Source organism: Nelumbo nucifera, chromosome 4 (genome assembly GCF_055504915.1).
Source record: "Nelumbo nucifera cultivar China Antique chromosome 4, China Antique-T2T, whole genome shotgun sequence".
In the NCBI taxonomy this organism is placed as follows: domain Eukaryota; kingdom Viridiplantae; phylum Streptophyta; class Magnoliopsida; order Proteales; family Nelumbonaceae; genus Nelumbo; species Nelumbo nucifera.
Window position 1 is genome coordinate 91,044,535 of NC_142652.1, and position 25,475 is coordinate 91,070,009.

Sequence of the window (25,475 nt, forward strand, 5' to 3'; positions counted from 1 at the left end):
TGTTTACAACCTTCTGAGTTGAAGATATATATAGGAACCGGGGTGCTGCGATTGCTACTTTTTTCTAGACAATTGTATAGGAATAATGGTCCCCACCAACACAACAAAGGGTGAAGTTAAACTTTGATGTAGCTCTATGGGCAATCCAAAGGGGATATTCAAAGACAGAAAAGGCAAAACAATTCATTATATTATGGACTAATAGGAGGGGGTAACTCTTTGAGAGCATAGATTATGACTTAGTTTTAATAAGATGTAAGATATGCTAAACAGTTGGGGCTACACCAAATTGACATAAAAAGGGATTCTAAGTTGGTAATTAGTTGGCTGTTAGATTGTTTTGATGCCTGAACACAGGCAGTTGATAAAGGAAATTCTTAGCTTAACAAGGGAGATTGGTGCTTGCTTCAAGTGGACAAGATCAACTAAGGATTAGCAGATGGCTTAACAAAAAAAGACTTTGGGACAATATGTTATGGGCAGTGTTGTAATTTGAGTTGTCTTTTGGATCAACTCCCTACACTAGGGGTTGTTAGTTGTACTCTAAAATATTTTTAATGAAATTAACATTTTCAATAAAAAATAATAAAATAAAACATCCAAAATGCCCATATTCTTTTGCTCGACCAACGACAAAATTGTCTCATTGAAAGCAATACCAAACATTTGAGAAATACAATTACCACTAGCGAGTGGCGACCAAAGATTGCCATTAGCAAAGACATGGGGTCTTGAAGTAGACTCATCACCATTCACCAGCCAAGAAAATGGTTCTCATGAATTAAGCCCCTCTTTTGCTCTCATGAATCTTGAAGTAGATTCATCACCATTCACCAGCCAACTCTCCATACCGAGTGTTGTGTTGCATCCCCAGCAAAAATGATGTATGGTATAACTTTGTAAAGATTATGGAACACACGAAACGTGGCTACGTGTCAAGTAAATTCCCTACTTCCCCTCCCCTGGTTCAAAAAATTGAAAAAAAAAAAAAAAACTTACCCTAGGGGAGAGCGGGCCCAAGGATTCAAGAGATCATGCAAAAGAAACAACCCGATTAGATATGCCTAAACATCCTGTGATGAATACTATCTATTCTTCATAACCATTTATCACACTTTCCTGGATGCCAAAACTCACCCATGGTTTATATGGATTAGTTTTCATGGACATGCCTGGATAAAGGCCACAAATAAGTTGTTTTTTTTTTTTTTAATGGGAAGAGCTCTAAGATAGGCGAGGGGTATAGCTGCTCCACAAGTCAATTAGTCTAATTCTCTCGATAGTCTCCTGGAAAGCCATTGCTACTAATGGATCTGATACACCAATGATGAAGTTCGCCAACCTACTAGGTTCACGAGGAATGTGCTTGAATATGATGTTCTTGCCACTGTTTTCTACCAGCTCCCTTGTGTCTTGGGCGATCAGCTCAATGTTCCATGGAGCATTTCCCTCAAGATCAATGGCCTCTTCTATAGTTTGAGTCCCTTCGATGACAATATCATTGTAACTATAGTTAATACCATTATTACAACTTTTTTTTGGCTGCAAAGCTTCAACAATTTTGATATCACATCTCCCCAGTCTATCGGTACCATAAATAATCCTTCCATGGTGTCTCTTGCTACCCAAGCTGTCATGGCCATCCTGTTCAATTGGCATGAAACATCGAAGTTTATCTTCATTTGTCTTGCATTGGGAGGTCACTACTTAACTCGTTGAACTTTTTTCGACCTGCAACTTAATGAAGAGGGTTAGATTGAAAAGCACATAAATTTTAACATTTAGCTATTTTCACTTCTTAGTGCATATTTATTAAAAAATAAAAAAATTTAAAAACAATTGATTTATTAAAATTTATATATTTATAATCATTGATAAGAACAATATTGATCTCCCAAGAATTAAGATATACATGTGTATTTTTAGTATGACCAGTAAATGTGCACGTGTGTTGTATGTGGCTATTTCAAATGACGATGACAATAATAATGTTTTAGTGTTTTTATTAGAGCTCATGTAACAAAGAAAATTGATTAAAGCATGTTGTACTGGTGGATATGTTGTCTTTCAACCTAAAGACCTAACTTCAAATGTTCTTATGGTTTGTATCAATATCTTCAACTTGTGGTTGAACCGAACAATAGGATTTATTAGTTCATCACTTGGACATACTTTTTGAGTATGTTTTAACTTAAACAACCTTTTTTCTTTTTTGCAAAAAAAAGAAAAAATCATTGGCTTGGTAAACAACCAAATGACTTTATTGGTTGAATCACTAATCTATTTGATCAGGTCTTAATTAGGTTTTTATTTGAGTCACATGAACCAGATGATCAGACCATTCACAATACATGCCCAGTGACCAAAGCAACGTCAAGTCCAAATCTGAGAACATTGGTTTAGGTTTTGGTGGGTGCCCGGTTAAGTATCCCAAATGTTCATGGGATTGCTAGGCTTTCTCTGGGGGTATCTGATAGAGACTATTCCTCCCCCAGAGCCAGTTGGACTTTAATGAGTCAACTGTTTAATATAAGGGTGTCATGTTCAATGTAAGATTCATTCTTTGATGTTAGCATTTAAAAGTATACTCTTATATGCACAAAACTGGCAAGAGGGAAGAAAAAGAGCTAAATTTCCGTAATTGAAAGACCCCCCTCCTCCAACACACACACATGCACATATATATTTTATGAAAGAAGTAATTTGAATAAATAATATATTTCAACCAGCTTTATTTCACCAAAAATGTGTCAGTCAATTTCTACCACATATAGGTGACTAACTGGAAAAAAATGTGTCGGCTTTATTTCAGAATGGAATTCAGGTCGGTCACTAACTTCTACAGGTGAAATCTGACGGATGAATAGATATAAACAAACTGGAATGACGATTGATATAGGAACTCTGCTTCTGAAGCAACTGTATAAATTAACTGTTATATTATACCTCAGGGTTTGGAGGCTTCTGAAGAATCCTTGCTACACTTTACAACCAGATCATAATTGATGGAAGCTAGCTGAGATAAATTCTGGATATGCAACAAGAGAAGAATTTGCATTATGACTTCTTAAGTTAGTAAACCAGAAGATATCCAGCTATAACATGTCACACCTTAAATGAAAAATTGCTAAATGAATACTTCACTGCAAGGGCAGGGGTTCCAAAATCTGCAAGATTACCACATTCATCCTGTTTCACAGGCATCCAATAGTTAAGAGGCTGGCATAAAGTTTACAGACATTAAAAGAAAAATACGAAAAAAATTGTCCATACATCTTCATCTAGTAGGTTGCTGAATGAGCTGCCACTGTAGGATGTGCTGCATGTCTCAGATGTATCATCAAAGTCATAACCAGATGGACAAACTTGTTCGTCTGATGATTTCCATATGTAACGGCTTGTGAAATAACTTGTATCATATGCACCTTCGGCTGAGGGAACAAATGCAGCCTGCAAATAACAAGAAATTTTAATTCTTGTTTTGCATATTCTTGCAAAATAATTTATGATCACTGCAAATTTAAAAGAAAAGAACCACCTTCTGCCTGGCAAGAGTATCCCAGTTGATGTTTTTGAAGAAAGCATGGCACTTAACCTGCCACATTGTTAAAAATATTTTTTGCAGTATATCTCTCATTATTATTATAATACCTTGCAGATGATAAATATTCATCAATACTTAAGACTACCTCTCTGGCCCCAGTTGCACCAAGTCTCTGGATGGGATTTTCAAACAGCAATCTGAACAGAAAGAAAATCAAAGTTAATAAAAGGCTTTATTGAGATACATCTAAGCAAGAAAAATAGCAATAACAGGTGAGGAGATACATCTAAGTGCATATATATATATTATCTGAAAGTGAATGATGCACACAGTTCAATAAAGAAGAAAAAAATTATCTACTAAAGGACGGATACCAAATCAACTATTTAATGTAGCAGGAACTTTCAATATAGCTTCTTGCTTGTAACTTTTATTTTTACTGGTAGTCAATGCCCTATTATTGTAGGGTACATTTCTGTCTTTATTGGAAATTATTGTTAGAGAGGTGAGTGTGTCTGTGTGTGGTGACAATCTAATTTGCATTTATGTATCAATAAATTTAAAAAAAACCTACTTTGCAGATCTTGTCATAATTGGTGAATTCATGGGTTTTAATTCTTGTTGGATAAATGGCAATGGGAGTGTTCAATAAGTCAATTGGGATGACTGTATCAATGGAATCTCATTATTTACATAACAAATTGGTATGGCATATTCATATCATAATATATGAACAGTGTATGCCAAAGGCACTAATAGGAAGCCCCAAGGAAACTTTACAAAGGAAACAAGAACCTGCAATGCAGAACTGCAGATCCTGTCTTAGGGGTCTCAGTCTTCACTAATTCATTGGTCAATGTGTTATATATACCACAGGAATTCAGACTAGCTATGGGTAGAAGATAATGATTGTTCTAATCTACCTTAAATGGTGAACAGGTTCTGGATGTGGATTAAATATGAGTAGTTCTACCCCCTAAGGAGACGTTAAATCATGTTTTCCTAAAAAGATAAGATTTCATGATGCTTTTTAAGCCTCACATCTCATACATGTGAAACTTCTACAGCCTTGCTTCATACCTCCATCTTTTAAAAACATTGGAAAAGGAAGAGAAACATTGACTCCACAAAAACACATGATCAATATTGTGGATGAAGGGGGTTATAATTATTTAATTTGAGATCCAAATTTCAAAATTCCCCATGCAACTTTCTACCTTAAGGGGGACATGAAATATTCTCCAAAGAATTTATTTTACATGGTTGCAATGTGTACTATTTACATTTATATGAAATTAATGAATGTAAGATTACTAAATTTTAGATCCCCATCTCTGGATGCGTTTTCTGTAACCAGGCAATTCTTTTTTTCTTCTTTTGATGAAATAACAAACGACCATCTCTTCATCCATTGCAATAGAACCGAAGAATTTTGGTCCTTCCTTTTGAACTTGTTAAAGTTCGGCCAGCCCTAGGAGTCTGTTTTGTTTGTTAGCTGTAAAGTAAACAGCAAGAAGGAAGAGAGGAAAGAAGATGGAAGAAAGAGGAAGGAGAAGAGAAAAGGTCTGGTTCAAAAATAGGAAAAAGTCAACCCTAGTTTCGGCCAGACCTGTTATTATATTATTAATGTGACTGGAGAAGACATAAGTGCCCTTATTTAAGTAAGGGACACTCGAACTAACATAATAGTACACATCAGCACTCTCAACAGGTACAAAGACTGAAATACCCCTTCACTAACACTCCCCCTCAAGCTGGTGAGTATATATCTTATAATCCCAGCTTGTTACATATGTAGTCCACTCTCCCCCGACTCAAACCTTTTGTAAACAAGTCTGCCCACTGATTTCCTGTATTAACATATGCAGTCTCTATCACTCCATTCAGCACCTTCTCTCTCACAAAATGACAGTCAACTTCGATGTGCTTGGTTCTTTCATGAAACACCGGATTGGAAGAGATATGAACCGTTGCCTGATTGTCACAATAGAGCTTCATTGGAGTACTGATGTTACTTTCTTCGAGTCCATGTTAGTGAAGGGGTATTTCGGTCTTTGTACCTGTTGAGAGTGCTGATGTGTACTATTTACTGTTATCTGCCATTGCTGAATTCCCTTATCACTGAATCCTGAGCACTACACACTCCAGCCCTACATTAATTAGGGAAGGGCTTAGAAACCACAGCAACCAATCACCAACGACACCACCGGAGGCATAGAAACCTCCAAGGGAAGAGGGCGATCACTCCTTTTCAGCCCTTTTCCCAGTCTCCAACCAACGGCTGAGAAATCCAAGAAAAACCCTAGTTCGAATGCGCAGAAAACAGAATTCTAGCAGGTCTGATTTGTTTGATGTTGCTCTGATACCATGTTAAAGTTCAGCCTGCCCTAGGAGTCTGTTTTGTTTGTTAGATGTAAAGTAAACAGCAAGAAGGAAGAAAGAGGAAGGAGAAGAGAAAAGGTCTGGTTCGAAAATAGGAAAAAGTCAACCCTAGTTTCGGCCAGACCTGTTATTATATTATTAACGTGACTGGAGAAGACATAAGTGCCCTTATTTAAGTAAGGGACACTTGAACTAACATAATAGTATACATCAGCACTCTCAACAGGTACAAAGACCGTAATACCCCTTCACTAACAGAACTCATTAAATATATTTTGGACATTTTTTAGCTCATTCAAGGAGGTTTCAGAAGGCTGAAATTTGGGTGGATTTGGGAAGAAACGAAGGAATGGAAAACCAGACCAGCTTCAGTATATGAACAGTGTGAATGGCGTATAATTCTAGAACTTTTGAATATAAGTTTCACAGGACAGGCTGATTGGGAGGATGATAATGACAACATATACATGGCTCATCTGCCAAAATCTACAGATATAAACTGTTCCAGATGAGTTTTCCAATATATTCAAGAAATGTACAGTGTTTTGCTGTATAGTAGTGCTGAGTTCTCTTTTATAAATTTTTGACGCCTCCTTAATGACATATACCTTACCTCAAAAATGAGGGAAAGCTTGAACTAAGTTTACTCATTTCAACAGTGACAAAAAAAAAAAAAAGCGTAAGTACCAAGAATTTAAATGAACAACTCCACTTGAGTCTACTTTTCAGATAGAAGTCACATGTATTAGAAAAATATATTTACTTAGAGAAATAGGTATTCTTATTTAGGGGAAACAATAATATATTGTTCAAGGAATAGTTATGATCCCAATTCCCAATATAGGCATTCTAAAGTATTTGCAATATGGAAATCAAACATGAATATCTCCACTATTGTGGCTAAGGTTTGGATGACTTCAGATAGCCTAATTATAGCAAGGAACTTTGTTTACAGCCCTTTTTCTAGAACAAGGTGCCCATGGATTGTGTTGTAATGGTGGCAAGGTATCATCAGTTTAATTGTGGCTCTTGAGGTCAGAACCATTCATGTCCATGCAGAGATCAATGTGACTGTAGATGCCTTGAGAAACTATGGGTGTTTTAGCATTAACTATAGTTTCCATAATGTAGACGATTTGTCTCCTACCAAAAAGACGAAGATTTTCAATTATAAAATGGGTCTTTTCAACCTTTTTTTATGAATATGGGTCTTTTCAACCTTTTCTCTTAGGTCATTTGTGTACCTGTTTTTTTGGCATTTCATCTTTCAGGACAAGGGTGTATCCACTTGGTTATACTGCAACATTTTATGATGAATAAAATTAGAATGTGAAGAAAGGTAGGAAAGGGATTCTCCAATTTTGATCAAGGGACAAACCCTCAGGCAGGGGACAGGGAGTTTACATGAGCAGCTTTCCATAAACAATTACCCATAAGGTCAAAGGCCACGAGTATTGATATAATCATTTATATGTCAAAATATCATGATCCCTTTTAAGATTCTCGTGCAAAATAAACTATAATTTAATAGACTAGTATCCATGCAACAACTCACCCAAGAATAATGTTCATGCGAAATAGATTGTAAAAAATATAACTACTTTCCCAAAAATGAGTAACACGCTAATAATATTTCAGTACACATTTTAACTAAAATTTGGCACATATTGTTTTCTTTAATTAAAATTAATCAGACATCATCAAGAAATGCATGCATAAGAAATCATTGATATTCTTTAAAGAAGCACTGGTGTAAGATGATTAACTATCTAGAAATATTTCAGAAACTTACTGATCAATCAAATCATGTGCTTCATAACTCATTTCATCAGGTATACGTGGCCAGGGTATATCCCTGTTCATTATATTATCAAAAATTTTCTGCAATAGAGAACAACCAGTTAGTAAGCATTGTTTGTTCTCAAATAGTGCAGAATTTAAAATACACCGATTTCCTAATTAATGTTTCAATATCACATTTAGCAGCATTTTCTAATATTAGTAATATTGCTTCTAGAAGGTCTGGTGTGTGTGTGTGTAGATAGATAGATAGATACATGTACAGACATAGATATAGATATCATCATCCAAGCCTTATCCCAACTATATGGGGTTGGTGGCTATGCTATATCCATTGTTCAATTATTGTCTTTTAAATCATTTTTTACTACTTCTCCCCATGTTCTTTTTGATCTACCCCTAGCCCTTCTAGCCCCTTCAACTTGCAACAAATCGCTTCTTATAGGTGCTAAAACTGTTGATGGTCTTCTATGCACGTGACAAAACCATCTTAGTCTACTTTCTCTCACTCATTTTTTAGACATGTTTCTTAATTGACCAGCACTCTGCTCTGTACAGCATTGCTGGCCTTGCAGCTGTTTTCAGAATTTTCCTTTTTATTTAAGTGGCATTTGCCTATCACATAAAATCCAGATGCACCCCTCCATTAGGATTGAAATCATAGACATTAAGTAGCACATGTGATGCTTGTAGAAACATAACCAAGAAAACAGAGGCACAGAAAATTTTTATTGTCAACTATAAAACATGAAAAAGGTCATCTATGTGTTCCTAAATCATTTGGAAAAGCATAAATCCTGTCAATATCAGATGAGTACCTGTGGATGCTCTGCATTGAATGGTGGAATACCAACAAGCAGCTCAAAAAGAATAATGCCCACTGACCACCAATCTGCAGTTGCACCTTAGCAATCAAACAGAAAAAAGGAAAAGAATCACTGGTTTGTAAGGTGTATGGTATTCAGTTAACAGAAAAAAATATTTACCATGTCCCATTCCTAAAAGTATTTCAGGTGCCAAATAATCAGGAGTACCAACAGCTGAATGCTTTTGGCGCTGTTCCCTTTTTAATGTCTGTTGTTCTGCAGTTTTTGGCTCATAATCACCAAGAAGAGCAGTGCTGCCAACAACTGGACCAGATAGATCATCTGTGCTATTGATAAGACCAACCTTTGAGAGCCCAAAATCTGTCAACTGTAACAGAAGGGATTAGAGATTTGTGAGAGTTGACAAATAATATCCTCAGCTATAATGGTAACACTAACAAATACAACACAGTGCTAATTGATGTCAAAGAGAGAAGAATATGAGGGGGATAGAAAATTAAAATTCCATATATATGCTAATATAGACAAATTTAAACTCCAAAATGGATAAGCAATAACTGTGGAATTGCCTAGACAAACATTGGATCAAGCAAAAGCACTAGGAGCATTGACTAGAGATACAAAAACAACAACAATAACTATGGAATATTTAAGGAAAGCAACAACAACAAAACAATGTAATATCTAAGGTAATAAAGAAAAGCTAGAGAGTTCCCATCCTAAGTGAAATAGTAGGATTATCTGATTATTTGTCCACAGAATAGATGCCTTGTACCAACTGAATGGCTCATTTTTGTCTTTTTGTGGGCAATGGCTAAGCCTTGTATCAACTATATGGAGCTGGCTACCTGAGTCCTGTTTTGCTATTCCATTCTCTTCAGTGCCATATCCATCATTAAATTCTGGATGTTTAAACCATTTCTTATTACTTCCGACCTTCGTGGATAAAATAATTAAATAACAATATTCAACAATACAGTAACCAACCCAACTTCATTTCAGTCATTAATGCTGTGTTTGGTTTGAAAGAAAAGATAGGGAAAGGAAGGGACTACCTTACCCTTCCTTTCCCTATCTTTTCTTTCAAACCAAACACAGCCTAAAGAGCTCGCAGCCTCAGTAATTTATTCACTAAAAGACAAACCCACATAGATGTGTTCTTTGCTTGGCAAGTGGTGAGAGTACTTCTCAAATTCTAATTTCCTGCTTCTTTGTCGCTTGCATTTGGGAGTTTTTCTTCTCTCTTTGGATGTAAGTGGGGCCTTCCAGATGACACTCAGGTCCTATTCAAGGAATCCTTTTTTTTCACCACCAAAGAAAAGGGGATAGGTGATTTAGAGGTGTACAAGGGAAGCAATATTGTGGACAGTGTGAAAAGAGAGGAATGCTAGTATATTTAATGGAAAAGAGTGAACCCGACCTAATTGAAAACATCATGGCGAAGATTGTAAATTGGGTGAAGACTTTGGATTTGTTCAATCCCTTTTCCATAGATGTTATAGTTAACATCATCCCCTATTTTGATGAATGCCATATGGGAAATCCCATACCATCGGTTATTGGAGAAGTTTTCAGGAATCACCTTGGGGACATCATTGCTATCTGCTCAGGGCCAATTGGGCAGGGAGATTTGACTAGAACTGAACTAGAAGCAGTGCTTCAAGGTCTTAAACTGCGTAATAAGTAGAATGATAAGGATATTGTAGTGGAAGGAGATTCAAGGTTGGACATTGGCTGGATCCATGATGACAGGCAAGGCACATGTCAACATAGTTTCACTGTAAGAGAAATTAAAAGACTGATGGTGAAGGTTAAACCCGAAATTAGATGGGACAGAAGGTCAGCAAATAGTTTGGCTGACACAAGGAAAGATGTTAATAGACCTTACTTGTATTGGGAAACTAATTGTATAGGATGGGGAAGGCAGTAATTTGTTTAGTCTTCTGACCTTAGAGATGTTAAGCATATTCCACTAATCTCTTTGAACATAATATTCTTTCCATCAATTTAATAAAGATTACAGTTACCAATTGAAAAATAATTTATTCACTAATAGACAGACCAATGAGTGATTCATTTTAGCAATTTCAGCTATTATCAAAAAGCTCCTTAATAGAATGATATATAAAAGGAAAAATAAAAAGGCCAAGAAAAAATAGATAGGAACTTCTTAGACCAGGTTTAAAAATGTACAAATTTATCTGCTGCCCTGTTTATCTTCATCATCATCCAAGCCTTATCCCAATTATATAGGGTTGGGTATCTGCTGTCCTATTCTCCCACTTAATAACATCTAAAGAATATGAATGTCCATTAAGTAGAGTACACTGATACATGGTAGCACGTTCACTGAAGAAGTAAGACTTAGACTAGATCAAATGGTTGAACCAGTGACCCAGTGACAGTTACCTTCCAGGTCCCACTAAATGACAATTTTCACAGTTTGAACAGGCTAAACCATCCGCTTAGCTGGTAAAACCAAGACCCAACAAGAATACTGGTTTTATGCCCAGTCTGAATCTTGCAACATTGCTCTGAAGTATTCACTGTACGAATTACCTCTAGATTATATAATTCAGGATGGAGATTCTAAATTCATATGCAGTATATACTTGAAAGAACGTAGCCCTTGAAAGTTGAAATGGTGATGGGAAGATTTGAAAATGGCGGACGAAGATGGATGTTGGCATGATTTCTTTAAACATTTTCTCTACTTACTGAAGTTTAGATACACTGAAAGAGTATTCCATGATCAGCCATAGGCCCTTAAAACTGAAGAAAAAATTGCTTAAAGCAGTTCAAGTGTTGGCCATGATGCCATGCCTTATGAAGCAAAATAAATAGGCTGTAAAGAAACATAACATCAACAAAACAAGTATAGCAGAGACAGAATGTGTTACTATGTTAGGGATCCAAGATCTGTGAGTCCAGGAATCAAGTCCATTATACAACAAGTTATTCTAGAAGGAAGAAGATGACAGGTCAACAAAAAGAGTCTAACAACTTGGGCAGTTGATCAAGAAGTCATTAAAGGTTGTTGAGATGTAACTGTCAATTCTTTGTGCATTGAGCCTATATAAGAGGCAAGATGCAAAGCAATAAGACAGGAATGAAGGGCTGCATTCTTTGGGTGCAGCTTTGTGTTGAATGAATATTTTTTACTCTGTTGTTTATCAAAAAAAAAAAAAAAAAAAGTAAGACAGGAATGAAGTCATTAGTTTCCACTCCTCCCCCCTCCCTCCCTCCCTCTCTCTCTCTCTCTCACACACACACACACACACACACACACACACACACACACCTATTCAGTGAAGTGGAGCCTGAGTTGGCCGTTGTCCAAAAGAATGTTTGAGATATATAGGTAGAAAAACCTTGAGGAATAACCATTTTATACTAAAATAACTGTTGCAACAAATTTTACATCCAGCCTCTGAATTATTTTCAAATTCCAAATTTCTTTGTTGGACATTCAACATTCATTAGGCACCAAACAGTACAAGTAAAATTAAATAAAACACCATTAAAAGTGAGAATAAGATGAATTGTCAGTGAGTGTATTAGTTGTAATGTTTAGCCAGAATTACACTCATGCAACCACAGGGAATTGATTAGAGTATGTAAACAATAAGGAACTAAATCAGCAAGGTAGTGACCTTGATATGACCATCATGAGCAATCAATAAGTTGTCTGGCTTCAGGTCTCTATGAATGATATTCAAGGAATGTAAATATTCCAATGCAAGAACCTGAAATAATTAAACCAGAGAAATAATGAAACTTTCAGAATTGAATATTTTCCTATGTAAAACTGTGCTGAAATAGAGATATGTAATTGCATATCTGGATTCTGGAGCAGAGCAAGTGAGATAGCGTGTTCTTACAACTTCTGCTATATATATACGGGCCATATCTTCATCCAAACAGCCTAAATTTCTCAGCAAAGAGTAAAGATCTCCTCCATTTAAGTACTCCATGACCAGATAGAGATTTTCTCTGCATGTGAAGGAGTAGAAAAATCGGACCTGTTCATCATTGGATAAGAAAACACAGGTTAAAAAAGTAATTTTTCACTCTTTCCTATATGCTAAAATTTTTAGACCTGCTTACAACAAAAGGATTGCGAACAGTTATTAGGATGTTACGCTCAGCCAGAATGCTCTCAACTGCATTTTTGCGAATCATATCAGCCTTTTTTAGAACCTGTAGAAACTTTCATCAATAACTTAATGATGAAACAACTAACATTTTATATCTCGATGAGATGCTAGCTAATGGCTCCTTAATTTTCTCTTAAGTAGTAGCTCAAGAAGTTGATATTTAGCAAGAAGTGTGGTAACAAAAATTAGCTGTCCATGAACAACTATCATTTCCAAAAATGTTCATGCACAATGTTACTTTTAACTTCAGTAAAAGAAATACACACACTTCCTTACAAAGAAGACAATCAACAGAATAATGTAGAAGAAATTGATAAATACATATATTAAGAATTAAATGATCCATAATAGCTGCGCCCAAGGTTCAAAGTATTGGAAATGCAATGTTTATCGGAGAGGTAATTTTAAGAGATGTATTGAGATATGTTTTGGATATGCATGGATACAGACAAAAAATCAAGATACACATGAATGTGCTGATAAACTCATATAAATCCTAAAAAACTATATAATAGCAATAAATATGAGTTTTATATGACTATAAATAAGTTATTTAAACATAAAAAACCATGCTTCAATGATTTATACAAAGTGTGAAATATTGAGACATAATTGGGAACCACTGAAAAATGATGGAAGAACTAGAATGTATGTGTATACCTAGTTTTTAAAAAATAATATAATTTGTATTAATATTTATTAGTATATAAATTTTAACAAAGAATTTTAGCTTTTATTGACAGTCATCCACTAAAAAAAGAGTTTAGTTAAGAATTAAAATACATATTAATATGCCAAGCATTTTGAGTATGGCAAAGTGGTGGACTTGTGGTTATTACAAACAATTGTAAATCACACCTGCAATAATCTGATTTAAAAGAAAAAGAAATAGGAGAAAAGAATGAGGTTGAAGAGAGAGAAGTGATGGAGGAAGAAGATAGAAGAAAAGGAAGAAGAAGAGAGAGTAGTTCAAAACTTCTTTTCAGCCCCCAATGATCTCTTTTATTCTTTTGTTCTAAAAAATAAGGACAATTACATGAGCACCCTTAGTAGGGCGTCCATTACTAAAGACAACAATAAAAAAGAGAAAACAGGCCCATAACCAAGGTCACTACCTAGTAACACACGTCATAAACATAAAGAAAAGCAAAGAAACTAAGGTCCATTCTGTTGGAATAGGGTTAGAATCCATCAAATGAATGGCCGAATAATGCAAGGTGGCTGGCCGAAATTTCAAAATTTTTCTAACCTTCTCGGGAACCAATTTCCTGGTAAATTGAAATCTGAAAATTCAGGATTGTTCTTGCATTGAACCGGACCAGATTTGAAACCAAAGAGAAGGGAGATTATACTTGATATGGAGACCACAAATAGCAGCTCCCAAGGTGGTAGTTCGCACCCAATATCAGTCCCAAAATTGTCCTCCAACTGAAAATGGCGCAGTGTACAGGAGAAACCGATTCAGCAACTTTGATTTCAATAAATTTGCTATCCAACTGGCTTGGATCTTGTGGGATGAGTGAGCCTGATATTCTTCAACGTTTTTCTTGCAAAAACTAGAAGAAAAACTGATCAAGAGAGTGAAGAAAACAAGTTCTCTTTGCCCTCTTCCTCTTAACCCCCTTATATGGAGCACTCTCCTAATTTAATTAGGAGATTATCCAAATTTGATTTGGATCTGGACTCTTTTAAGAGATAAGCATTATCCTCTTAAGAGGATAGGTACTATATACCTAGAACCATGCCCAGTTTTGACCCAACTCACATGACAACATGTGACAGCTTAACTAATCATATTAGTAATGGGCCTTTAGGCCCATTTTACTTAAAGGCTCACATCCCTAAGTGTTGCATGGCCACTTTGGGCCTGATATTGTATGGTGTGGGACCCACAGTGATCTTACACAAGCCCATATGGGTTCGGCCCTACCCTTGAAAGAGGCTAGGCTGAATTCACTGCACAGGGTAGTGAACCCCTAACCCAATCAGCATTGGTCCAGTTCGGGCACAACATTTACACCTGAATGATCATTGGATTCAACCACCCAATCAGCATCTGTCTGATTAGAGCTAAGGGCATATACTGCCTAACACATTCGGCTCATTATCTCTACACAAACTAATGACTAGGGTTCAAATCCCTTTGTCCCCTACTTGTGATTTTTAAGAGGTAAGTTTAGTGGCATGCCAAATTCAAATTTGAATTTGAACATTGCCTTAAATCTAGTATTTAATTTGCCTTTAATGGTGTGTCATTAAATGTGATACTTAATTGAGAGCGATAGAAATTAAATTTGAATTTGAAAAGTTATTAAAATTGAGAGAGAAAGAAGGAAATTAAATTTGATATTTAAAAGTTGCCAAAATTAAATAAGAGAGGAGAGTATATTAAATTCAAATTGTATTGGCCAATACAAACAACGCATTGGACCATATCAGGTTTGTATTGGATGATATAGACCCAAAACTGTCCAATACAGGCCCCATCAAACCGATAATAACGAAAATAAATGAAACATACAGATTCTGTATGTTCCACTTATTGGGCCCTCAACAAAATGCAACGTATAGGCCAATATGGACCAATATGTTGCAAAATTTCAAACCTTGGCTGCACCTGTGGAAGGTTTCATTAACAAGATTTGAGAATATGAACTCTTACATATCCATATTGATAGGCTAAGGCTGAATTTTGATGGGTTCAGCATAAGAAACCCAGGCCCATCTAGTGTACGGGTAGTTTCAAGAATTGGGAAGGACAACATTCAAGCAATTTACTCAGGACCAGTAGGGAATGGAGACTCTATTAGAGCAGAATTATGGGCTGTGCTGCAGTCTTAGGCTGGTTAAGTCACTCAATTACAAGTTTTGCAGGTTAAAGGAGATTCAAAGGTTGTACAAATAGGTCAAGAACAATGAAGTGGGATGGTGTTAGTATAGAAACATGCCAACGGAATTATCTAAATTATCTTCAGAAATTGGAGTTCAATTTAGCTGGACACTAAGGTCAGCTAACCACCTAGAGGATGGTTTGGTAAAATCTGGGGTACATAGTAATAACTTGTATTAGGGCACAATACCAATGTAAGAAATTGTAAGGTGAGGGTTAGACAAGGCTAAGAATCTAAAAGGGTGTGCAAGATAGTATGACTTTGTAATGTAATTCTTTTTCCAAAGCACTATGTTGAGATTTGGCTGATAATACTTGTGTCTTTTGTTTATAAAGTTTAGTTAGAGTCATTGGGCCCAAGGCCCATTAATTTATGTTTTGTTAAGATTGTTTTTTATGTTAATTAGCAGTAGCCGACTTACTAAGGATATATCTGTCATTGTAATTAGATTCATTTATGAGTATATAAGATAATGAAAGGGGCGTCCAGATCAGTTTTTTCGCTTTCTCCCATTCTTTCCTTTTTTTTTTTGATAAATACCATTCTTTCCATTTTCTCTCCTCTTCTCTGAAAAAACTTCTTTTCTCTTTCTTTCCGATCACAGGTATCAAATCAGATTGCAGTTTTCTACTTTCTACTTGGTATTAGAGCATCTTTAGGGAACTTTTGAGTTTTTCCATCATGCAGCCCTAGATAAGCCGACTGCATGATGAGTTAAAGAGTTGATTGAGGACTTCAAAAGTGCCCGGTATTTGGATTTTTTGGTGGATCTACAACCCCATGTAGCAGATCTAGGGTTGATCACCAAAATTAGGAAGAATTGGAGAAAGGGAAAGAATCCTGATTACAATAGGGCTCTTCATTTTTGACCTAAGAAGGGGCGCTTTGGTTTTTTTTTGGGTTTCTTGGTGTTTTTTGAAGAGGGTGGTTCAAGTTCCAAGTTTTCCTGAGGTTTCTGGAGGGAGCAGCAACCTTTTCTCTTCCTTCTACCTACTTCCACGAAGAAGGGAATGTTTGTAGGGGGAGCTTTTTGGGTACCAAAGGGGTGGTTGAGGCCTCTAAAGAGGATAAATCCTTTTTTTTCTCATCTACAGTTGATTTCCTAAATTGTTCTGGGAATTATGGAGGGAAATGGAGTTGAGTACAAATCCACAGGTGAAATGGGACTAGGTGGAGGAGGTTATAGTGACCCTTTTGGGGCAGGGACTATCACTACAGTTAAGTTGGATAGTAGAAACTACTTGGAGTGGCCTCAATCAGCAAAGATGCCCATTGGAGCTCGTGGAAAGTTGTGGTACCTCACCAGTGAAGAGAAGTCCGAGACTAACTCCCCCTAGTGAGTGCAGGAGAATTACATGGTGATGACTTGGTTGTGCAATTCTATGTTACCCTATATAAGTAAGAACTTTTAAAGGGCTAACACAACCAAGGAAATCTGGGATGGAGTTGCAGAAACTTATTCATAGAGTGAGAATGTTGCTAGGGCCGACCAGTTGAGGAAACAAGTGATTGCTATTAGGTAGGGAGAGTCTGTTGTAGATTATTTTTCAGCTCTCAAAACTTTATGGGAGGAGATAGATCATTTGGAGACTGTGGTTTGGGAGAGTTGCAAAGATGCAACCACTTATCAGAAGCTGGTAGAGAAGAATAGAGTGTTTGAGTTTCTAGCAGGACTCAATCCAGAGTATGACATTGCATGAACATGTTCTCTCCCAAGATAGTGTCTCTCTCTCTCTTAAGCATATTCCTTTGTGTTTGGGGAGAAAAGTATGAGGAATGTGATGATGAGAAACCTAAACCTTGAGCAATCAGCTATGGCCAGCACAATGAAACCTTAGCCGAGTGGGGGATAAGGGAGGCAGTGAGCCTAAGAATGAGGACAAGAAGGATTTGATCTGTGACTACTATAAGAAGCCTGTTGACAGGTGTATTATATGTACTGTATGCAGGTTTAGTGCCTGCAGGGGTATTTTTGTAATTTTGTAGACCTATTGTGTTGTACGACCAGTATAGTATAAATACAAATGCTTCACTCGACTGAAGCAGTTCTTTTGAGGCCTTAACTCAGTAGCCTTTTCTTTCTTCTTCTTCTTCCTCCTTTCCTTTCTTCTTCTCCTGCTCAACATGGTATCAGAGCAGGACCGTCCAGGCCTGGAAAACAACCAGCTGAGGTCTCTCTCCATTGCTGCGTAGAAGCTATAGTCCTGATGCTCGAAGACAAGGAAGAGGAAGTTTTCTCTTGTGCTGCGATTAGTCTCCACTGCCGAGTAGGGTTCTGCTACAAGACAGATGACTGTTCAACTTCCTAGCACAAAAAAAGGTTCTGCTACAAGTTTTTTCTTCTTCATCCTTCATCCTTCAGCCCAAGGTGCTGGTAACTGGAGTTGCTCGGCTAAGAAGCCTGTAGAAAACCATCCTAGATGTACGAAGGAGGGTTCTGACCTGAAGAGAAGTTTGAGTCCATGACTGTACTGCCTATTCACAGTTCGGGTGACCTAGGTACTGAACTGATTTTTTTTTTTTTTTCTGTTTGTGCTTCTCTTCTTGCCTCCTTCGATGGACTGTTATTGTCCCAAAATCTGAGTAGGGACTCTCCCCCTTCCTCCGATTGTGTGTTGCTCTATTCAGCTCTCTAAGGGACTGTTGATGATCCCTAAACCCTAAGTGACTGTTCGGCTGCCATGGAAAGTGGATATCAACCGATTAGGTGTGGTGAACCACCACTCGTATTGCTGTTCCTACTGAGTTTTTTTTTTTCAACTGAGAAGTTGCATTAAAGTTGTAAAACTGTAGGTCATTCAGACCTGGTTACACTGCAAGTGCAGTTCGTATATTGTTCTGTGGACTCCTACACAGTGTAGGTCATACAACCTAGTACTGCTGCTGCAGTGTTTGTGCTTGGTTCTCTGTGAAACCGAAAATCTGCAAGTGCCTAGTTGTGGACTGTAGCAGCTCTGTAAGGCAGTGTTCTGAACCTAGAAGTATGAATAGTGAAGATTCAGCTACATCCGAAATCTCTACAATGCTGAATGGAATGAGTAGGAGCAGTGACCTATCCTTCCCTATGGCTGTGGTTCCTCTTGATGGGTTAAACTACCTAGAGTGGTTAAGGGGGATCAAGCTATACATAACTGCAAGGGGAAAAATAGGCTACATAAATGGAAGAATCAAAGAACCACCTTCTAGAAATGCAGAACATGATAGATGGGATCAGGAGAACAGTATGGTTATGTCATGGCTTTTGATCTCCATGCAACTGCAAATAAGGAAGAACTTCATGTGGGCTGAAACTGCAAATGAGATATGGGAACAGGCAAAATCCACATATTCTGAACTTCGACACTATGCCAAGATTTATAAACTGCAAGCAGCCTCATCTACTTGTAAACAGGGGGAGAGGAGTTTATTAGTTTATTACTCTGATTTGTCCACTGTTTGGAAGAAGTTGGACCATTACCAGAATATTGATTGGAAGTGTGATGAAGATGCAAAATTGTATAAGAAACTTGTCGCACAACAAAGAGTGTTTGCTTTTTTACATGGTCTCAATCCTATCTATGAATCCATCAGGGTACAAATTCTAAGTTCTAAGGATCTTCCTTCAATTCAGGAGGTCTATGCTCTTGTCCAATCTGAAGAGAGCAGGAGGAACTTGATGAACAACACCGGAGGGGATGCAATGGACCTTTTTCCAAGAGAGGGGATCTCCAGAAGAAAGCAGAAGATAAGGAAAAATTGTGGTGCACTAATTGTCAGAAGCCCCGACACACCAAAGATACTTGTTGGGATCTCCATGGGAAATCAAAGTGGGCTCAGGATTTACCTAAGAAGCAAGGCTCAGATGTAATTAGAAGACCCGGACAACAAGGTACCAAGAAACACCACATGGCCAACATGGTTACTCGGGAGAATCAACCCTCCACTTCTACTGTGACTCAAACACCACATGGCCAACATAGCTACTCTGGATCTGACCCAAGAGAGGATATTGTAAACTCCTTCCGTGACCATTTAGAGCTTTATGGTAGAGCTATTCACCAGTTGGATGCTCCTCCCACCACCTCTTTTGCATCCACATCAGGTAATCCTGCCATAGCTTTCCATGTTGCTTCTCACGACCTTGACTCTCCATGGATCATTGATTCTGAAGCGTCAAAACTCATGACTGGTATGTCCTCTTACTTTCAAACTTATCACCCTCTTTCCGGAAGAGATAAAGTGAGACTAGCTGATGGATCATACACTTCCATAGCTGGTCAAGGAACTCTCTCTCTTCCCCTCGGCCTTACTCTTTCTAATGTTCTTCATGTTCCAAAATTCCCTATGAATTTGTTTTCGGTAAGTAGTGTTACAAATTCCTTAAACTGTTCTGTGACTTTTTTCCCTTCCTATTGTGTGATTCAGGATTTGGCCTCGGGGAGGACGATTGGTAGGGGACGTATGGTTGATGGACTCTAATGTTGGAGAATACGGCTGGCCCTCATGTTACAAAGTCTATGAATCAGTTCAGAAAGAGTAAAATGTATTTGTGGCATTGTTGTCTGGGTCATTTGTCTTTTGAGTCCTTGAAAGTTGTTTTCTCAGAACTGTGTAAGTCAGTGTCTGTTTCTAATTTTTCTTGTCAAACGTGTCAGTTAAGCAAGCATTGTAGAACTCAATTTCCTTAAAGAAATAGTAAATCTGAGTTTCCTTTTCACATTGTGCATTCTGATGTTTGGGGCCCTGTTACTTTACCTTCTGAGAGTGGTTAAAAGTACTTCATTACCTTCATTGACGATTATTCCAGATACACTTGGGTATATCCAATGCGAATCCGTGAGGAAGTACCAAAAATTATCCAAGATTTTCAGCGGATGGTCTTCACCCAATTTCAGACCGAAATTCAAATATTTCAATCAGACAATGCAAAAGAGTTTTTTCATAGTGACCTCACGGAGTTCTTTGCTTCACATAGCTCACTTCACCAGAGCTCTTGTGCCCGCACGCCTCAACAAAATGGTGTGGCTGAACGGAAGAACCGACACCTTCTTGAAGTGGCACGGGGTTTACTACTGCACATGAATGTTCCCAAACGATTTTGGCTTGAGGCCGTCCTTTGTTCTACTTACCTCATTAACCGAATGCCCTCTCGTTGGTTAGAGTACAAAGCCCCACATCAGCTTCTCTTTCCTAAGGCCCCTCTTCTTTCTATTCCTCCTCGTGTTTTTGGTTGTCGGTGCTTTGTCCAAAACCTATCTCCCACCCGGGGGAAATTGGACTCTCGTGCTATCCCGTGCATATTTCTTGGCTACTCATTCTCTCAGAAAGGGTATCGTTGCTTTGATCCTGTTTCTCGGAAATTCTTTGTCTCCATGGATGTTACTTTCTTTGAAGATGAGCCCTTCTTTCCTGTTTCTCCTCAGGGGGAGTGTAGGCATGAGGAGAAACTGGTTCAACTTCCTCCTCTTCCTACTACTTCTCCTTCTCCCCCTTCTCATTATGATCCTCCACCTTTCTGTGTTTTTTCTCGTCGTCGTAAAGGCCAACCAGGTTCAAGAGCTGTGGAGAATCCAGAAGCCATACCTCAAGTGCCATCAAATTCCTTGGGGGAAGATCATATTCACTTAGGTAACTTGACTCCCAACCTCCCTGTTGCTAATGATCTTGACCTTCCCATTGCCCACAGGAAAGGTGTTAGGTTGTGCACCACTAAACACCCCATTTCCAACTTTGTTTCCTATGAGAACATCTCACCTTCATTTCGTGCTTTTCTTACCTCCATTGACAGTATCCCTATTCCCAAGAATGTGGCAGAAGCTCTTTCAGTACCAGAATGGACAAAGGCCATGAAGGAAGAAATTGATGCCCTTCATAAGAATGGCACGTGGGAACTTGTTGATCTCCCTAAGGGAAAGGATCCAGTTGGATGTAAATGGGTGTTCACTGTTAAGCATGGGTCTGATGGAACCGTGGAGAGGTATAAAGCTCGTTTAGTGGCAAAGGGTTTTACTCAAGTATATGGAGTTGATTATGCAGAAACCTTTGCCCCTGTTGCCAAAATGAACTCTATTAGAGTCCTTTTCTCTCTTGCTGCCAATCTAAATTGGGATCTACATCAGCTCGACATCAAGAATGCCTTCTTGAATGGTGACTTTGAAGAGGAAGTTTATATGGTTCAACCCCCCGGTTTTTTGGCTCAAGGAAGTGAACAAAAAGTGTGCAAGTTAAAGAAGTCATTATACGGGCTGAAGCAATTGCCAAGAGCTTGGTTCAGCAGATTTCATATTGCAGTTCAGCAGAGGGGATACAAGCAATGCCAGTCAGATCACACGCTGTTTGTAAAAAGAGTAGAGGGTAAAATGGCTGCCCTAATAGTATATGTGGATGACATAATTGTTATTGGTGACTAGAAGGATGAAATTCAAAGTTTGAAGGGCTTCCTTGCCACTCAGTTCGAAGTGAAAGATGTAGGACCCGCCAAATACTTCCTTGGAATTGAGGTTGCCCGATCGAAAAAGGGTATCTTCATCTCTCAAAGGAAATATGTCCTAGATTTGCTTAAGGACACTGGAAAGATTGGGGTTAAACTAGCTAACTCTCCCATTGACCCCAACCATAAGTTAAGTGACAGCCAAGGTGAACCTCTTAAGGATGTGAAGCAATTTCAGAGGCTTGTAGGGAGATTGTTGTACCTCTCTATGACTCGTCCAGACATAGCATATGCTGTTGGTGTCCTCAGCCAGTTCATGCATGCACCTAGGTCCACTCATCTTGAAGCAACGGAGAGAATACTGCGGTATCTTAAGAAGTTCCTGGGTGCTGGCTTATTATTCCAGAAACATGGACATTTGAGAGTTGAAATTTGCACAGATGCGGATTGGGCTAGATCTCAAAGTGACAGAAGGTCTACTAGTGGCTACTGCACCTTTGTAGGAGGGAGCCTTGTTACTTGGAGGAGTAAGAAGCAAACCGTGGTTGGTAGATCCAGTGCTGAAGCTAAGTACCGTGCAATGGCACACGGAGTAGCCAAAGGTATGTGGATAAAGAATCTATTGGGAGAGTTGGGTTTTCTAGTTGACAAACCCATGACTCTACTCTGTGACAACCCGGTACTACATGATAGAACAAAGCACATTGAGGTTGACAAGCACTTTATCAGAGAGAAAATCATCACAGGCGAAGTATGCACTCCATACATTAGCTCTAAAGACCAACTAGAAGACATCTTTACAAAAAGGCTAAACCATTCCAGACACCAAGGTCTCTGTGACAAGTTGGGCATGATTGATATCTATGCCCCAACTTGAGGGGGAGTGTTGACAGGTGTATTATATGTACTGTACACAGGTTTAGTGCCTGCAGGGGTATTTTTGTAATTTTGTAGACCTATTGTGTTGTAGGACCAGTATAGTATAAATACAAATGCTTCACTCGACTGAAGCAGTTCTTTTGAGGCCTTAACTCAGTAGCCTCTTCTTTCTTTTTCTTCTTCTTCTTCCTTCTTTCCTTTCTTCTTCTCCTACTCAACAAAGCCTAAGCATACTAGAGATACCTAATGGAAGCTCTACCTACACTTTATACCTAGTTGGCTTAGAAACAAGAAAGGGAATGCTAATATGGTAGTGATTGGTGATTTATCAAGACCAGTGTTTGAATGAAGGATGCAAACATTGGCCGGTGTTTGAACGGTGACGCTCTAGCCTCAATCGACCAACAATGTTTGGTCAAACTCATAGTCGTTGTTTGATAATATCAAACGGGTCTAGAGTAGTCTAGTTCCAGAAGGGGGTTGGTGGTCGAAGACTTCAGCAATGGAGGAAGAACACATGATGGTTTGGAGGGAGGAGAGGTATTTTCAAGAAGAACCAAGGAGGCAGGATAGGGTTAGGCGGAGAAAAGGGCACTAAAAGAAATCAGAGGGGCTTTCCCAAAAAGGCTAACAGAGGAAGTCATAAAAAATGGGGGTGGTGGCCTTTAGGGGGCTCTTCTGAAGTTAAGGCAAATATATGCCACTTTTTTTGGAAGAAGAGAAGGAAAGAGTTTTGGGGAGAAGAGATGTGGTGGGTTGCTTTGAGAAGGATGACCTAGATGGAGATGAAATTAGTCGATGGGAAAATGAGACGTGGTGGTTTTGTGATGGAGTGGGTGTTAGGAAAATGAATGGCAAGTGGTGGTTGTTCATTCTTGCTTTGCTAATGGAGGTAGCCAAGGTCTTGAACATTGGAGCTAGAAACGTTAAAGGGTTTGGAAACCTAGACAAGAAAAGGACGTTCCTGGTTACACATGGGTTAGAGTTTATGGCCTTCCCTTGCATTTGTGGAGTTCTCAAATCATGTAGAAGATAGGTGATGTCTATGGAGGTTTCTTTGAGGTAGATGAGTCTAATGACTTCTTATGATCCATTAAATGTCTTACGTATAAAGATAAATTGGATAGGTTTTTCACTACCTATGGTGAATATAGTGGATGGGGATTATCTATATGTGGTTACTCTATGGCTAGAGATTAAAGCAGAGAAACAAGTAATTCCCGAGGACTTTTTGGAAGCAATAGTTGTGAGAAAGGAAACAATTACTCAAAGGTTAGCTGGGTGGTCAATCGAAGAGGTCAAGAAGAGAATGGAGAAAGAAGCTTTACATCAGACCAAGACACATGAAGCTTAGGAAGGAGATATCCATTCACACAATGAATGCTTTTGACAGAGACAGTCCAAACTGCACAGAGAATATGAAAGGGTGTGTCTGATGATCTACACACCCAGAAGGATTTTCTTATATACAAGAGTAGTGTACACAAATATGGAAAGGACAGCTGTATCCTCCTCTTACAATAAAGAATAAAATAACACAAATATGGAAAGGACAACCGTAAAGAACAGTTGTGACTTTATAAGAAAATAGTGAAACAATAATGTACATAAGATACAACATAAAAGGGTGCTCCCAAGCGACATAAATCAGTCTTTACACCCCCCTCAAACTGATGCCAAGGTATGAGCATCAGTTTGTCAACTAGAAATTGGTGATGAGCACGGGTCATAGCCTTTGTGAATAAGTCAGCGAGCTGTAAGGCAGAAGGTCAGCCTGGCGAAAAGTGAAATGGTGGCTGTTGGGGATGTTGTAAATCTGCAATCCTTGGCAGATCTTTGGGGATGTAGGGTTGGTGCTTTACTTTCTAAATACTTGGGTCTGCCCTTAGGAGCCAAGTGCACGTCGAAAAGCATTTGGGACTTAGTGGTGGAGAAAATGACCAGTAGATTAGCTACTTGCAAGGTGAGATACTTGTCAAAAGGAGGTAAGTTAATTCTATTTTATGTCTCACTTTCCCATTCCCTCGGAGGTAGCATTGAGGTTGGAGAAAATTATGAGATATTTCCTTTGGGTTGGATGGAAAGATTATCATAAATATCATCTGGTTAGCTGGGCAAGTCAAGTGTGGGGGCTTGGAAATTAGAAAATTGAAGTCTTTTAAGTTGGCCCTTTTTGAGAGATGGTTCTAGAGGTTCTTCAAGGAACCCAATGAATTATGGAGATGAATCATTGCATAGAAATATGGCCTTCAAGTTAATGGCTGGGATGCAGCTGAGTCAAATCTTACTTATGGGTGTGGGGTATGGAAAGAGATTTACAAAGCTTATCCTCAGTTTTTGAAAGGAATCAAATATAAGGTTGGGATGGCACCAGGTTGAAATTCTGGAATGACATTTGGTTCTCTGATATCCCACTGAAACATGTGTTTCCAGAGTTATTTCTTCTGGCCTTTTATAAAGAAGCTTCTGTAGATGATTGCTGTGTTGTTTCTGGATATTCTCTCATCTGGGTTCCGTCCTTCAGAATAGATTCTGATGATTGAGAGATTCCTCAGATTTCAAAGCTGTTGTCAAGGCTGCAAAGCA

At 38.2% G+C, this 25,475-nt stretch overlaps 1 protein-coding gene across 5 annotated transcripts in view; it reads right to left on the bottom strand.

Annotated features, from left to right (window-relative positions):
• Nucleotides 1–586: 586 nt before the first annotated feature.
• LOC104611552 (putative serine/threonine protein kinase IRE) overlaps nt 587–25,475 on the bottom strand; it is a 34,212-nt gene continuing 9,323 nt past the window's right edge. For 2 of the 5 annotated variants that reach the window (XM_010278651.3, XM_010278685.2), the window contains 12 exons: nt 12,661–12,753; nt 12,435–12,575; nt 12,207–12,299; nt 8,713–8,920; nt 8,545–8,630; nt 7,719–7,807; nt 3,690–3,741; nt 3,539–3,595; nt 3,274–3,450; nt 3,112–3,189; nt 2,947–3,028; nt 587–1,731 (listed from right to left, as the gene is read on the bottom strand). In XM_010278651.3, coding sequence (XP_010276953.1) covers nt 2,948–3,028; nt 3,112–3,189; nt 3,274–3,450; nt 3,539–3,595; nt 3,690–3,741; nt 7,719–7,807; nt 8,545–8,630; nt 8,713–8,920; nt 12,207–12,299; nt 12,435–12,575; nt 12,661–12,753 — 1,155 coding nt within the window. In that variant the 3' untranslated portion in view covers nt 587–1,731; nt 2,947. Of the gene's footprint in view, nt 1,738–2,946; nt 3,029–3,111; nt 3,190–3,273; nt 3,451–3,538; nt 3,596–3,689; nt 3,742–7,718; nt 7,808–8,544; nt 8,631–8,712; nt 8,921–12,206; nt 12,300–12,434; nt 12,576–12,660; nt 12,754–25,475 lie in introns of those variants that run through there. The other 3 variants (XM_010278659.3, XM_088903393.1, XR_737692.3) reach the window with 3 other exon arrangements.